The following is a 14,610-nucleotide window of genomic DNA, read 5'->3' on the forward strand; positions in this document are numbered from 1 at the left end:
GGTACAGATTAGGAGACAATCTAAGGAGGAAATTATAAAGGAAATGGGAGACATGAAAATTGAGGGCGGCCTAAGTGAGAAAAAGATAAAAGAAGAATCGTCAACCGTTCAGGAATCATTGAATAATGCTAGTCTGTGGACCCCTACACAATTTCAAGAGGAACAGAGAAAAGACCATAGTTTAGAAACAATATTTAAACTAGCTAAGAAAAACTCGAGAACGTTCTCTAAAACAACAGAACATGGATTTATTGTTAAAGATAACACGCTAATGAGAATATTTAGGGACCATACCAAGGAATACAAACAATTGGTGATACCACACAGATATAGAAACATTATACTCAGTCAGGCTCACGATCTGTGTCTTGCTGGACACATGGGTAGCAGGAAAACAAAGCAGAGAATTCAGTCAGCCTTTTATTGGCCTAGAATGGATAGGGATATATCAGAATACATCCAATCTTGTAAGCTCTGCATGAACAAAACTAGGACGCCCCAGTTGGCACCTATACAGAAAACTGATTTGGTTTGCAGACCATTCGAAAAGATAGCAATAGATATGATTGGACCGTTACAACCAACGTCCGCAAGGGGACATAGATTTGTCTTGACCGTTGTCGATCTCGCTACGAGATGGCCTGAGGCATTCCCTCTCAAAAATACAACTTCTGAGGACATTGTGAACTGTTTGATACAGGTGTTTTCAAGAACGGGATTCCCCGATACAATACTCTCCGATAGAGGTCCACAGTTCACATCAGAAATTACTAGGCAAATTTCGTGCTTGCTGGGGATCAAACAGACCTTTACATCTCCATACCATCCCCAAAGCAATGGTATATGTGATCGCCTGAATGGCACGATTAAGACAATGATGGGAAAAATTCCTAAGAGGAATGCTAACGAATGGGACTTATATCTACCTTGCCTATTATTCGCATACAGAGAAGTGCCTCACTCTATAACTGGCTTCTCTCCATTTGAACTGGTTTTTGGTGCCAACCCAAAAGGTCCTATGGATATCATGAAATCTTTGCTTGTGGATGACCGACTGAACCCTGAGATATAAGGCTAATCGATATAGATCTAAAATGAACGTCGGTAGACATGTAAGAAAATTTAAGGTTGGTGACCAGGTTAGGATACTACTACCCTCAAGAGAAAATAAATTACAATTGGCATGGATGGGTCCCTATACTATTTCTAGAATAGTGACGAATGTCGATTACGAAATAATGATCAAAGACAAAAAGAAAATTTTCCATGTGAATATACTTAGTCCTTTCCACATGAGACCCTCTGATTTAGAAGTACCGGAATATACAGCTACCATCAATTGTGCTGTGGTTAGTTAGGACACTGATCAGGATGATACGTACGAAATTCAGACGATACCCGTTAACAACGAATCAAGACATAGACTTAAAACATATTCCTGAAGAATTCCAGGAAAGGATAGAATAGTTATTATCAAAATATCAGGAGACATTATCTGCTGTTCCCGGCAGAACCAACACGATCGAACATGAGATTAAAGTGATATCGGACACCCCCATTAAATTAAAACCATACGAGATACCCCTACATTATAGAGATCAAGTACAAATGGAAATCAACGAACTATTGGACACAGGCACAATTGAAATGTCGGATTCGCCTTATGCTGCACCAATTGTATTGAAAAAGAAAAAAAATGGTGAGATTAGGCTATGCGTGGACTATAGGCAACTGAATAAAGTAACAATACCTGATGCTGAACCCATGCCTAGTCAGGAAGAGTTATTCATAAAATGATCTCAGGCTAGAATTTTTTTCTAAATTCGACTTATCAAGGGGTTATTGGCAGATTCCCATTAAGGACTCATCAAAAAAATATACATCCTTCATCACACCTTATGGATTGTACCATTGGAACTTCATGAGTTTTGGCCTAATTAATGCACCGGCCACATTCAACAGACTCATGCGGAAGGTACTAGCTAACAACCCTGACACTGTTGCATACCTGGGTGACATCTGTTTGTTCTCTGATACTTGGCAAGAACATATAAAGGGGCTGGAGGCGTTATTAAAAACTTTAAGACAACATGGATTGACGGCCAGACCTAGTAAGATTGAAATTGGCATGCGTGAAATCCAGTTCCTGGGCCATATTATTAGCCACCAGGTTATAAAACCTGTGGGGGAAACTGTAAACCAGATATTAGATCTACAGATCCCCAAAACAAAAAAGGATGTAAGACGTTTGTTGGGACTGTGTTATTACTATAGAAAATTTATCCCAAATTTTGCTAGCCTACTCCACCCCATTACCGAACTGACAAAAACAAAGGGCACTGCTGGGAACAGGGCAATTAATTGGAGTAAAGAGTGTGATGACACTCTAAATTATCTGAAAAACTGTTTTACACAACAATCTATATTGAGATTGCCTGACATGGGTAAATCATTTAAATCATTTACACTAACAACGGATGCATCTTCTTATGGTATAGGAGCCTGTTTAATGCAGGAAGTAGACGGACACTTACATCCTGTACTGTACATCAGTCGGAAACTCTCTCCGGCAGAAAAGAACTATGCCATAATAGAAAGGGAATGCTTGGCAATAGTTTGGGCAATAACCAAGTAATCAAAATATCTATTAGGGGCACCTTTTACGTTAATGACTGACCATTCGACCCTGGTTGCCCTGGAAAGGAAAAAATTAAGCAATGCTAAATTAACAAGATGGGCATTGCTACTACAGGACTATAGGTTTAACATAGTCTATATCCCAGGTACACAAAATCAGATAGCTGACATTTTATCTAGGTCATAATAAAGCACATATAGGTTCTGTTGAGGCATGAAGATACTGATAAAGGTCATACAAATATGACTAGAGATACATATGTATTCTGGTGAACTTAGTGGGTTGTATAAGAAATGTTTAGTGTGTGATGATGAAGTACTGGATTACAATGTGAACTACGCTAATTGAATGGGAGTGTAAGGAACGTATTTGGAATGACTTTTAGAGATATGATTATTATATGATTACTTTTAAAATTGCCTAGTTATTGAGTGATTAAATATGAAACAATATGGTGTGAGATAATATGCATGATTCTTAACTAGTTAATAAAATGTGATAGACCACATATTCTTTCATGAGGTGTTTATAATTACGGTTATGATGTTGAAGTTAACGTTTACATGTTGTAAGATGTGTTGAGTTCATAATATAGTATGTTACCAAAGATATTTTGAATACATGTTGTTTCTAGGTATTTGATAAATCTGATATACTTGTACGGACATATTGTGGAGATAATGAGATTCTGTGTGTGCAGGGCTATCGAGTGATATGATATTAGGACATGATACTTAATTTTTTTTATTTCAGAATATTGGAACTGATTATGATATTGACATATTATGATGTTTTTATGTTATTATGAGAACAACCACAAATGTGCCAAATGGTGGTACTGTGGCTCTGTTCGCCATCACAAATATTGCTGGGTTAAACTAATGTGGCGTTTGGTTTTATATTTATTTTAGCAACTGTTTGGGAGAAGATGGACAATGCCGATGTGATACCCGATACCTTGTTTGGATGGACTGAGATTCTAAGACCAACCATTGATATAATATGAATGCCAGTATATTTGGAATATAATAATCTGTTGTGAGAGTAAAGCTAAAAGCTTGAATATATGAATTAATTAGGAGTTAATAATATACTGACGTAGTTGATATTGTTAGGTTAAACAATGTGTTATACTTAGCTACGTGAGTAGAAGCTAATACTATTAGCTTCAGTGGGAGAGGGGGGTAATGTTATGATGCATGTTAGGATCTATGCTATAGATCAGTGCGAATGAATGTTGGTGCGAAAGGTATGTTGAACGCAAGGAATGATGACGCGTATGGTGCGACAGTGACGTTCTGGTGTAGAGACTGGTTGCTAGGTATTGTGCGTGAGTTAGGATGATTTTCTTCGCCTTGGTGGAAGGATGTATGTGAGTTGAGGGTACAGAATTAAAGATAAGAAAAGAAGCCTGCGTTCCTCTTATTGATTGTTGCTCGTCCACGTCGTCTTAGTGAATGATGGTACAATGTATGTCTGTGAACACAACATCTCCACATGGTAGTGGTTAAGATAAAATGGTATTGGATCAAATAACCAAAGCCCCTCACTCAGCGTAACATGTATATATATATATATAAATATATATATATATATATATATATATATATATATATTTATACAGGGTCGTCCATGAAGGACGCGTCACACTCGTAGGGGGGAGTGGGTCCTTAATTTTGTGACAGTGTGTGATGAGGGGGGAGGGGGGGGGGGGTTAGATGGTGTGACGTCACTTTTTTGCATTATAAAAAAGCAATGTTTGAAAACGAGTTTTAGCCGTTATTTAGCCTTTTAGAAAACGGTTTTAATAAATTGTAATAGGAATTGATCAAAATACTCTATGTTGGCAGAGTTCCAACAAGATTTTGGCAAAATTTCGATGTTTTAAGAAAAATTCAACAGAATTTTGAGGGGGGGGGGGGGGGGGCTGCAGGCTGAGGTGTGACATCATTTTAGGGGGCTCTAGAGAAAACACAAGCAAATTAAAAACATGCCTAGTAATTCGAAAAACGAAGTCTGACGTCGTCATATTTAGCATAGAGTAGAAAATTATCTCTAGCCGGAGAGTGCACACAGTAATATGACGTCATTGATTCTCGAGTAAACATTGAATAAAAAGGCAATTTTGTCTAATCTAATCTAAATGGTTTGCGTGAAGAGCTTCTTTCATACAATTCTTCGGGTAGGGGCGAAGCCCCACCCCCGCGTAAGAACGTCTGAGCCCCCCCCCTCCCCAACTCAAAAGAAATCTCTTCATCGATACTCTATAATAAAATTACCGCCTAATTAATGTCTCTAATCTAAAAAGTGGTTTTCTTGCAATTTCTTTAATGCAATTCTTCGCGTAGTGGCTAAGCGCGACACCAGTGTTTCTTTCAGACTTTTTCCTCTCTTCCGGTAGGGGCGAAGCCCCGCCCAGATTCTTCCTTTAGTTTGTATGATCTACAAATGCGACCAGTGTTTCTTTCAAACATTTTCCTTACCGGCGAGGGGTGGGGGTACATTAATTTTTCGTGGGGCGGGGGTAGAATTTTCTGGGAGGGGGCGGACACTGGAAAAAATATATAATTATATTTCGTTGAATGGGACGGTAGACATGTTTTTGGGTGTGTGTGTGGGGGGGGGGGGGGGGGTCGGAGCCCCCTCCTCCCAAGTAGAGTTGCCTGAAAGAAACTCTAAATGCGACTTTTGTCATGAATGAGATTAGGTGCATGATTTAGGGATATGCCCCTATGACTATATTTTGTATAAATTAAAGTACCAATTCTGGATAAAAATCCGTTTTCAATGTCATTTTTTGTTTCCAGTTAAATTGAATTAAGATGGTGATTTTGGTTTTGGTTTTAGTTTAGAGAAAATAGACAGCACTATCAACCTAGATTACCTTTATGTTTTCAAGTTGATAGCATTGAGGATTCATGTGCCAGAAGGGATGATACAACTTTCAACTATAATACATAAATAATTATTAAAATATTTAGCCTTTATAAAATAGTTGAAACAAAACATTCTAGCTATGAGGTACATATTAAACAGCTTATGGACACATAGACGACTACAATTATATTTAACATCAATTCAATATTTATTAATAGTAGACGAAACTTTGAATTCAACACACAATCGTCAGTAGATGTGGCAATTAAAACTTGTGAAATCGACGCCCCAAAAGTAATCGAGTACTATCATCAATAACGTTAGGTTTAGATTATGTAAAAATTTATAAATAAAAATAATGCGTGTTTTGTAGATAGTTTTTATATCTGGCATTTATTTAGCAAATCATCCTAATTTGCAATCAACATTTGAGTAGTTATAACTTGATAAATAGCGTTCGTGTCTTTTTATCGATACTATAATATTTATAATAAGGAGCAATCATATGTAGCAGACGTTCTCACTTCCTTGGTCGCCCGATTTGTTTTAGGAGCTTCTTTCAACTCTCGGTTTAGTCCGACTTAAAAATAAAAATTCTTAGCAGATGTAACAGTCTTATCTGAGTAATAGATTCTAATGATCAGTTTGGTAACTATTTAAATAATTTTATGAATTTATTGGGGCCCAAATGCCAAATAGGCCTACATTTTATGATTTTAAAGATTCTAGAACTAGAATCTAGGGGGTCATCCATAAATGACGTCACGCTTTTTTGGACGATTTTTACCTCCCCCCTCCCCTCCGTCACACGTCGTCACAAAAAGCCAGACCCCCCCCCTAAAATGACGTCACACCTCAACCTACAACCCCCCTCAAAATTGCAGTTGAATTTTTTTTAAACATCGATATTTTTCCAAAATCTTGTCTAAACTATTACAATTTATTAAAACAGTTTTCTAAAACGCGAAATAACGTCTAAAATTCGTTTTCTAACATCCCTTTTTTATAATGCAAAAATGTGACGTCGCAACATCTGACCCCCCCCCCTCCCCCTCATCACACATCGTCACAAAATTACGTACCCCCCCTCCCCCCTACGAGTGTGACGTCATTTATGGATGACCCCTAGATCTAGAATCTAGATCTAGAATCTAGAGTCTAGATCTAGATCATCTAGACTCTAGATCTAGACTCTAGATCTAGATAATCTAGAATCTAGAGTATTCTAGAGTAAGACTCTAGACCTAGATATAGAGTCTAGATCTAGTCTATAAGTCTATAACTCCAGATCTAGAATCTAGAGATCTAGATCTAGAGCAAGTTCTAGTCTAGAACTCCAGATCTAGAAATCTAGATCTATGATCTAGATCTAGATCTAGAGATCTAGAGCAAGATCAGATCTAGATCTGGAGTTCTAGACTAGATCTAGATCTAGATCTAGATCTTGAGGGACTAGTCTAGAATTTAGCTAGATTCTACTTTTCAGTTTTCTAGATCGACATACATATAGTATTCTAGATATAGATCTAGATCTCATCTATGGTTATTCTAGTTTCTAGATGTTGCTAATCTAGATCTAGGTTTCTAGACTTATGACTTAGGCTATAGAACTAGATCTATACTATAGAATAGTAGATCTAGATAGTTTAAGTCTTAAGACAAGTTAAGAGTTAACCCTTTTAAGATTTGTACTTTACGTTAACTAGATCTAGATCTATTAGGACAGTATGATTATTAATAGAATCTAGATCTAGATCTAGTACAGTTGTAGTAGATCTATATTAATTAATTAATAGTAGGCCTATAAATAATATATCATGATAATCTAGATCTGGACAAGATAATAGATCCCTAGATCTATTAAAACATTATTCTAGATCTAGATCTATATTTATTATCTATTCTAATCATCTAATGATATAGATCTAGATCTACATCTAGACTAGATTCTAGTTTTAAACTGGATCTAGAAATCTAGATCTAGTCTAGATTAGATCTAGATCTATACATACATTACAACTTCGAGAACTGAATCCAATTTAGAACTTCTGTCATATAAAAGAGTGCAGGTTAAAATTAAGATGCAGAATTCGACCAATAATTATACAATAAAAATAAAGCAAAGAATATTTGTTTTGAGGTAGTATTCAGTATGAAGTCTAAACCAAATGTTTGGTACTAATAGGTTATTTTACAATGTAATATTTTAGCCTAATTTATTATTGCATGTTAATGCATTTATAAGTATAAACATCAATAGGGATTTATAGAGGTGTATTTTCAATTTTTATATACATTTTTTGTTTCAACAATTAACTATGCTATAGAGCTATACATAAGTAGATCTACGAAAAATATGAATATTGAAGGACAAATTGATTCTCTTTCAAAATTTAATCTTCATACATTTTATTTAGGTCTGAGAATAAATTTGAAATACTAACCATTTTTATGTGACGACTGTTATTGCTTGCACATGCTCTATTCTATTTTTATGTTCATAATAGTTCAAAGTTAAATGTTATAACTGATTTTTATTAAACTTAGTAAAGATCCAGCCTAATTAGGTATCTTATTTGCTGTTTTACTACCGAATAAGATTCTTCGGATAAATATTTTTATTTGAAATGTGTTTTAACTTCATCTGAACTTTTGGGCATGGGAATATTCTAAACTAATTGGATTAGGCAATGTATACACATAAGCTTTTAAGCATTTACATTGTGTATAATACTTGTTTAAATAAGTTACAGTTTCTGCAAACTTAGTGTAGATGTTTTAGTTGCTATTTCCAATGTTTAAATAAAATACTTTATATATTTATTAAACACAGAAGAGGAAAATTAACAGCCAACAAGCTTATATGGTTTACAAAACATTGCAATTAAACTGACTATTGATTTGCTGAGAATCAATTGAATTATTTTTTCTAGGTTAACACTTCTGACCATTGAGAAGATAAATTATCTTTTGAAAAATAAACATTGATCTACCTTGTTTTCATCAAAATAATCAGATACTTTTGTTTTCAAGGGTTAGTGGGCACTTGTGAGTGACAACTGTAAATATCCCAACAAGTGTATCAAAATTAATCAGGTAATTTATTATGTAAGCTGCGATTTTAAGGTCTTATTTTCAAATATAACTCATTCTTCAGAAACATATATAGTTGAAAATCACATTTAATTAAAATTATTAACATGTTCATCAGAAGCTAATATCAAATAAATAATAAGCTGATTACCATAGGTGCTATGTTTATAGCCAAAAATTATCTTGTTTTTTTTTTTCATTTTTGGTATAAATTTAATGTGTTTTTCACTATTTAGAAGAAACAAATCTATTTTAAGTTACTATGTGTATCTAATACTAGAGAAATGTTTATATGCAGATGTAAAACTAATTCTACATATTCTTATTTGTTTACATTTTTATTAGTGCACTTATGAAACCTAGTTACTATTTTATATTAATGATCTATAATCATATCTACAGTAAAACAGACCATGAAAACCCCAAACAAAGTGAGAAAAAGAAAATTGGAGCCATCAAGTACACCTAAAGGTAGAGCCAGATAAATGTTACATCATTCTTTGAACCAAATCTTTAAGTAATGTTATTTTGTTAAACTAAAAACTATTATGGCAATTTAAAAATTCAGATGCTTAAGAAATCCATTGCTTAATAAAAAAAAAATACATGTGTTGTAAGTGTAAAAGTAAATGCTAAATACCCAATGAATTCTATAAACATAAGTTTTCTTACATATCTGAGAATGAACTTTGAGAGGATATTAATCAAGCTATAAGATTTTATCTCAGTAATGCCACATTTCTTGTCCCTGTAATTATAAAGTAATGTATGTGTTATTTTCTTATTATTTTATTTTAGATGTGCCATGCTGTGAGAGCCCAAGTAAAGTTATAAAAAGTGACCAAACAAGTGTCTTTATTCCAGGTAAGATATGACAAACATAAGACAACTCTAGTCTAAACAATTATAAATCTGTGCTAGTGATAACATTTAGATGACTTTACTATTAGTAATTGTATAGTTCATTAGATGAAGGAGATAGTAAAAAGTAAAAGTTTAATTTACATCTATATCAGTTTGCTAAATCATGTGTTAGTGTAAACATAGTATAGCTAATCAAAATAATAATAGGTGCATTTTATATCAGTGTTTAGTTTTTAGGTTGTTTAAATAATTTGTTTCCCCTATATCTGTAGGAAATCATGAAGCTGAGATGTGCTATGGAGGAGAAGCTGATCTACACAAACATGTTACTGCCTGTACGAAGAATCCAGGTCACAAAGGTTTTATACCTCTTAAAGATTTCAACACAAATTGTCTCCCTTCACGTTACCATGACGACGACCTCATGTATGAGACAATCAAAACATTGGCAGCCCTAACTGTCCAGGTAAAGACTAAATTCACCAGTCTACAGAGACCAGAGTTTTACCCAGGCACTCAAGTTCCATATCCATGTTATAAGGACAGAGGAAGTCACGTGATGAGGTTAGGGACGGGGAGGGTGTGGATTGCGTACAAGTGCACAGAGAGTGATAGAAAAACTTGTCGTTGTGCTAAGTGTCAAGTCTCTGCCACACCCAGCAAAGTGTGGGGGCAGGCAGGTGTTTGTTGAGATATGTGACATGTGACTTAGAGTTGGTTGATGAACTGGACAAGATGTGTCGGCACTTTAATGGTCTATGTTGGGAAGTAAGGAACAAATGCAGGAGATTTGGTGATGTGGACAAGTTGACCGTTATAGTGTCACATCCTCATGGCTGTCCTAAACAGGTCTCTGTAGGACAATGTACACACAAACGTGAGAGGTGTGTGTACGATGATGATGACAACTGGACCAGGTACTGGTACATAACATGTACATGTCCTGGCTCCAGTGGAGCGTATGTCTACAGGCTGGGATATGGCGATTTGTCGTATCCCCATCCCCACAGTGGATCAAACTCTGAAGGAAATTATAGTGGGGAGTATGTGGACTGATGTAACTGTTAGTTCTCTCCCCTTGTCTATATAATGTAAACAAACAAAATGGCGGAACCTTCCCCGTCATTAAACTGTTTGTGTAAAGACTTGCATATGTTGTAAACATTTTATAACATGTAAATGATTAAAACAAATGTTTTGATTGATTTAAACCGTTTAACCACTGTAATTTGCATCTACCACAATGTATTTTACGCACTTTACATGTTTAATGTTTTAAATATTTTGTGTTTAACAAATGTCGGCAACATTGTTGATCTAACCTTACCATGAATTGTATCTTTACATATTACGTTTCTAGCTCTTCTTATTTGTTTACAAAATTATTACATACTAGAAAATAAATGCCCAAGATAAAACTTATTTGTTTTGTTGTTAATTTCATTTTTATAGACTAATTAGCAAATTGATATCAAACAGCTTTTTCATACTGCTGTTGGTATTACCGTCATGATGTCGGTGGAATTAAAACATTCCCAACTCAATGTAACGACAAGGCCGACATGTAGCCTATATAAGGATAAATAATGTCTAGTAATGATCAATTTTAATGAAGTGATGTTCAAATAAACTTAACTGATACCAGACACAACCGTTAAGATCTACATCTTTTATTGTCCTACTCCATTAGAAATGTTAAGTGAGATCAGAGTTTGTCTAAATACTTTCATCATCTGGTGATAGAACACTCGCATGTTGAAATGTAAGTCTCTCGTTCCTAAGTCCATCCAGCTCTAATGGGTACCTGAGTAAAATCGGGAAATATAAACCCGGCTGTGACCACACAGTTGATTCAAAAGTCATGTTGAAAGAAATACTTTAACTCTATTTCATCTGCTTGATTGACCTTCACATTTTAAAGATACCGTTACTTCTTTTGCTTTTATGACAAAAGTTGGTAAATATTTTGAAAATTTAAAACCATGGTTAATGCACAAAACCAACGGTTCAAAACTATCTCGCAAAACACTTAACGGTTATACGGGCATGTTTTATTTTGAAGTATATTTGATATATATTGTAATTTATGTAATATAAATCAAAGTAATTACAAGCTTTACTGGTAAAAATATACCCGACATTTTATCTCACAAGTGCAAGTTCTTTATTTTATACAGATCAACGGCGTGTTGAAACTGAATAGGAAAACTTTTATGGTCAAAGGGAAGCAACAATGAAAATGTTTTAAAACTACAGATTTTCATCATTATCTTTCTTTTTTTAACATGTTCCAACCGATAATATATTTCGTATAACTGGAAGCAAAAATATATTTCTTTTGTAATAACAGAAGTGTTTTTCGTAGCATTTTACTACTTTCAATACATGACCACATACTAAAGAAAATCAAGCGATAATAATAACCATATAAAACAGTAAAATAGGCCTATATATTAAAGAAACTTTTTGAAGCACATAAGTCATATAAATATAAGGAAAACTGTTTCGTATTGTCGAATCTACATTTCTCCCCTACCGTCATCTGTGTGTTGCTAGGTAGACAGAAGCTCTTTATACTTACATGACTAGCTCAAACAATCCGTTTGGCAAATTTATAAATTAGTGAAGACTTTTAAAATCCACGAAGTTTTAAAATAGAATAGAATCAAATTCAGAATGAACTATAACGTAATTACTAATTCTTTCTAAAAATCGTTCCCATATGGAACGTTTCACATAATTGTTCGACCTGCTTCTAGATTTAGTCTTGCGATCAGAATTTTTTTTTATTTCTAGAACATGGACTGTTGTGACACAATTGTTACACTCAATAAAAGGGAAGCTGCTTTATGCTTTAATAAAAATCTCTAAATTACTTACAAACTGTTGCTAGCAAACTAAAAAAAACTTAGACGAACCTATCTAATCCAGAATAAGCTACTGTATATTATCCCTTAAATACAACTCTACCCATGCTTGCTGCTCTAGCTGTACCATCCACTATCATTCACTACACCAGACTTTCTTCTCCTCGACTTTATCTGACTTGAAATGCAGACATTATCAGAATTATCTTCACTGTTGTGACACAATGTAACATGTAGTATAACCAGGTCGTAGCTTACCTTAGCCTTTAGCCAGTCAGAACGGTCTAATTAACAATGAGAGAACGAGTTGTAGCCAATCATGGTTTTACGCTAAGTCATAAAGCAATGTTAATATATTAAGTGCAGGTTTTAGAGGCAAAATGTCCTATCAGTTTAAAAATTATTTGCAGACAGAGTGCATTTCAAAAACATGTTAAATCTCTCTATACTCAACAAACGAAGTTATTAACCTTCATCGTAATATAAGGACACTCATATATTGTATAGCAATGGTTATATTATATGATGTCTTCTTGACTTGTGTAATGTTTTGTTTGTTTTTGGTCATTAAGTGTTAGTGCCTTTGGGCTTTAGTTTACGCGTGTTAATTAACTCTGCATGAACAAAGTTTCAATGGTCAAAGGGTAGTAACACGAAAAATAATTTTCATGCAATAGATTTTCATGGTTGTCTTTCTTATTGGTAAATTCAGAACAATAATATTTTTTGCAAACGTTCTCGTAAACATGAATAGAAACAATACCAAAAGAGATGGTACACTATCAGCACCAACGAATACGACAAATCGTGTCGTTTAAACCTTACAGAAAGAGTCTTCTAGTGGCCATTAATACAATAGTGCCAAGCTGGGTAGCCTACAAGGAGATACGTTATTGTACACGGTATCAAGTGCCCATACCGTTTGGTTTCTTTGAGACAAAACAATGCATTTTAAAGTTTACAACTGAAATTTAAAACAAAACTTTACCACAATTTTCTCTGCCGCCCACGAATTAAGCTTAATGTTCAGGCCAGTCTAAGAAGATTTACAGGCCTGCTAGGGGATTCAAGAAAATATTTATCAAGATGCAGACATAGACACAGCTCTATTAGAAAGAGAAAAAGACGTCAGACACTATTTGACACGTTCATACATTTAAAATATCTTCTACTTAAAACAAAATAGGACCGTCTCTGTGTGTTAGTATTACCTTCACTGTCTGTCTGCTAGTTTGAACATAACTTTATGACTGATAGTTTCACTTAAACCTTCTGTCTTCTACTATCATCTAAAGATTAAACTAACTGTAAACCAGTGTCTGCTTGCTGCATCTCCCAAATACAATATTTACAGACGAATACAACTTAAGCTGATATTATCCCCTGCACATTCTGCCTGCTAGTATCACGTTTATGAATCCAACGAATATAGTCTACAATTAGTTTTACGCAATCCGCAATGGACAAAACTAAAAGTATAATTCAAATTTTGACGGTATTTAACATGTATTCTAGTCAATGCATGTGATCGGTCTACTTCATTTGGTTTCTTTGCGAAATATGGTGATAACGCCACCCATCTGTTTATCCTTTGTACACTCCCGTCATTGCTAGTCGCATGGACCCTGTTGTTCAAGTTATAAGGAGAACAACTAGGATTGTCTTATGGGGTTCCGCCTTGTTCCATGCGGATAATGAAGCCGGCGGCTTTTGACTTTGTTCTCTGAGGGTTGTTTCATCTGGTTGACATAAAAGGAGCTATGAAAACATTTGTAACCGTATTTCGCAATATTTAGGTGTTGATTCTTAGAATTTAAAAAACTCCCGTAAACTTCAGTCAGTTGCACCTGATGATTAACCTTATAAGGATAGCAACTAGTATCGTTTCTTGAACATTTCACCTTATTTCATGCCTTATTTCGATGGTGTCAATATATGTGCTATGCAGGAACACATATTTTGCGATTTTAGTATATTTTATACTTGTCGGCCTAATGGTTTGACGGCCTTATGGTCTATCGGTCTTATGGTCTGTCGGCCTTTTAACTGTCTGCCATTTAGCTATCGGCCTTTTATCCTTTCGGTGTTTTGTCCGTGTCGGTCTTTTGTCTTGTCAGCTCATTTAGGTATCCGTGTTTATGGGAATACAGTTGAAATAATCGTGTAATAAAGTGGCGTATTGTTTTAATATTAACTTCAGAATCGTAGATTAACGGTTTTTAAGGTTCAGATTATTTTCCTGAATGGTTCCTCTCCTGCTTGATTTTTTTC

The 14,610-nt window shown here is 34.7% G+C and overlaps 1 protein-coding gene across 8 annotated transcripts in view; it reads left to right on the forward strand.

Annotated features, from left to right (window-relative positions):
- The window catches only part of LOC131934713 (uncharacterized), a 105,334-nt gene that overhangs the window by 5,242 nt on the left and 85,482 nt on the right, over positions 1-14,610 (forward strand). For 4 of the 8 annotated variants that reach the window (XM_059290810.1, XM_059290812.1, XM_059290809.1 and 1 more), the window contains 3 exons: positions 8,549-8,611; positions 9,011-9,079; positions 9,407-9,472. In XM_059290810.1, the coding sequence (XP_059146793.1) occupies positions 9,022-9,079; positions 9,407-9,472 (124 nt within the window). In that variant the 5' untranslated portion in view covers positions 8,549-8,611; positions 9,011-9,021. Of the gene's footprint in view, positions 1-6,049; positions 6,164-8,548; positions 8,612-9,010; positions 9,080-9,406; positions 9,473-14,610 lie in introns of those variants that run through there. The other 4 variants (XM_059290817.1, XM_059290811.1, XM_059290816.1 and 1 more) reach the window with 2 other exon arrangements.

The sequence above is a fragment of the Physella acuta genome, unplaced genomic scaffold (genome assembly GCF_028476545.2).
Source record: "Physella acuta isolate Inbredline_101_S28 unplaced genomic scaffold, ASM2847654v3 ptg000116l, whole genome shotgun sequence".
NCBI classification, from domain to species: domain Eukaryota; kingdom Metazoa; phylum Mollusca; class Gastropoda; family Physidae; genus Physella; species Physella acuta.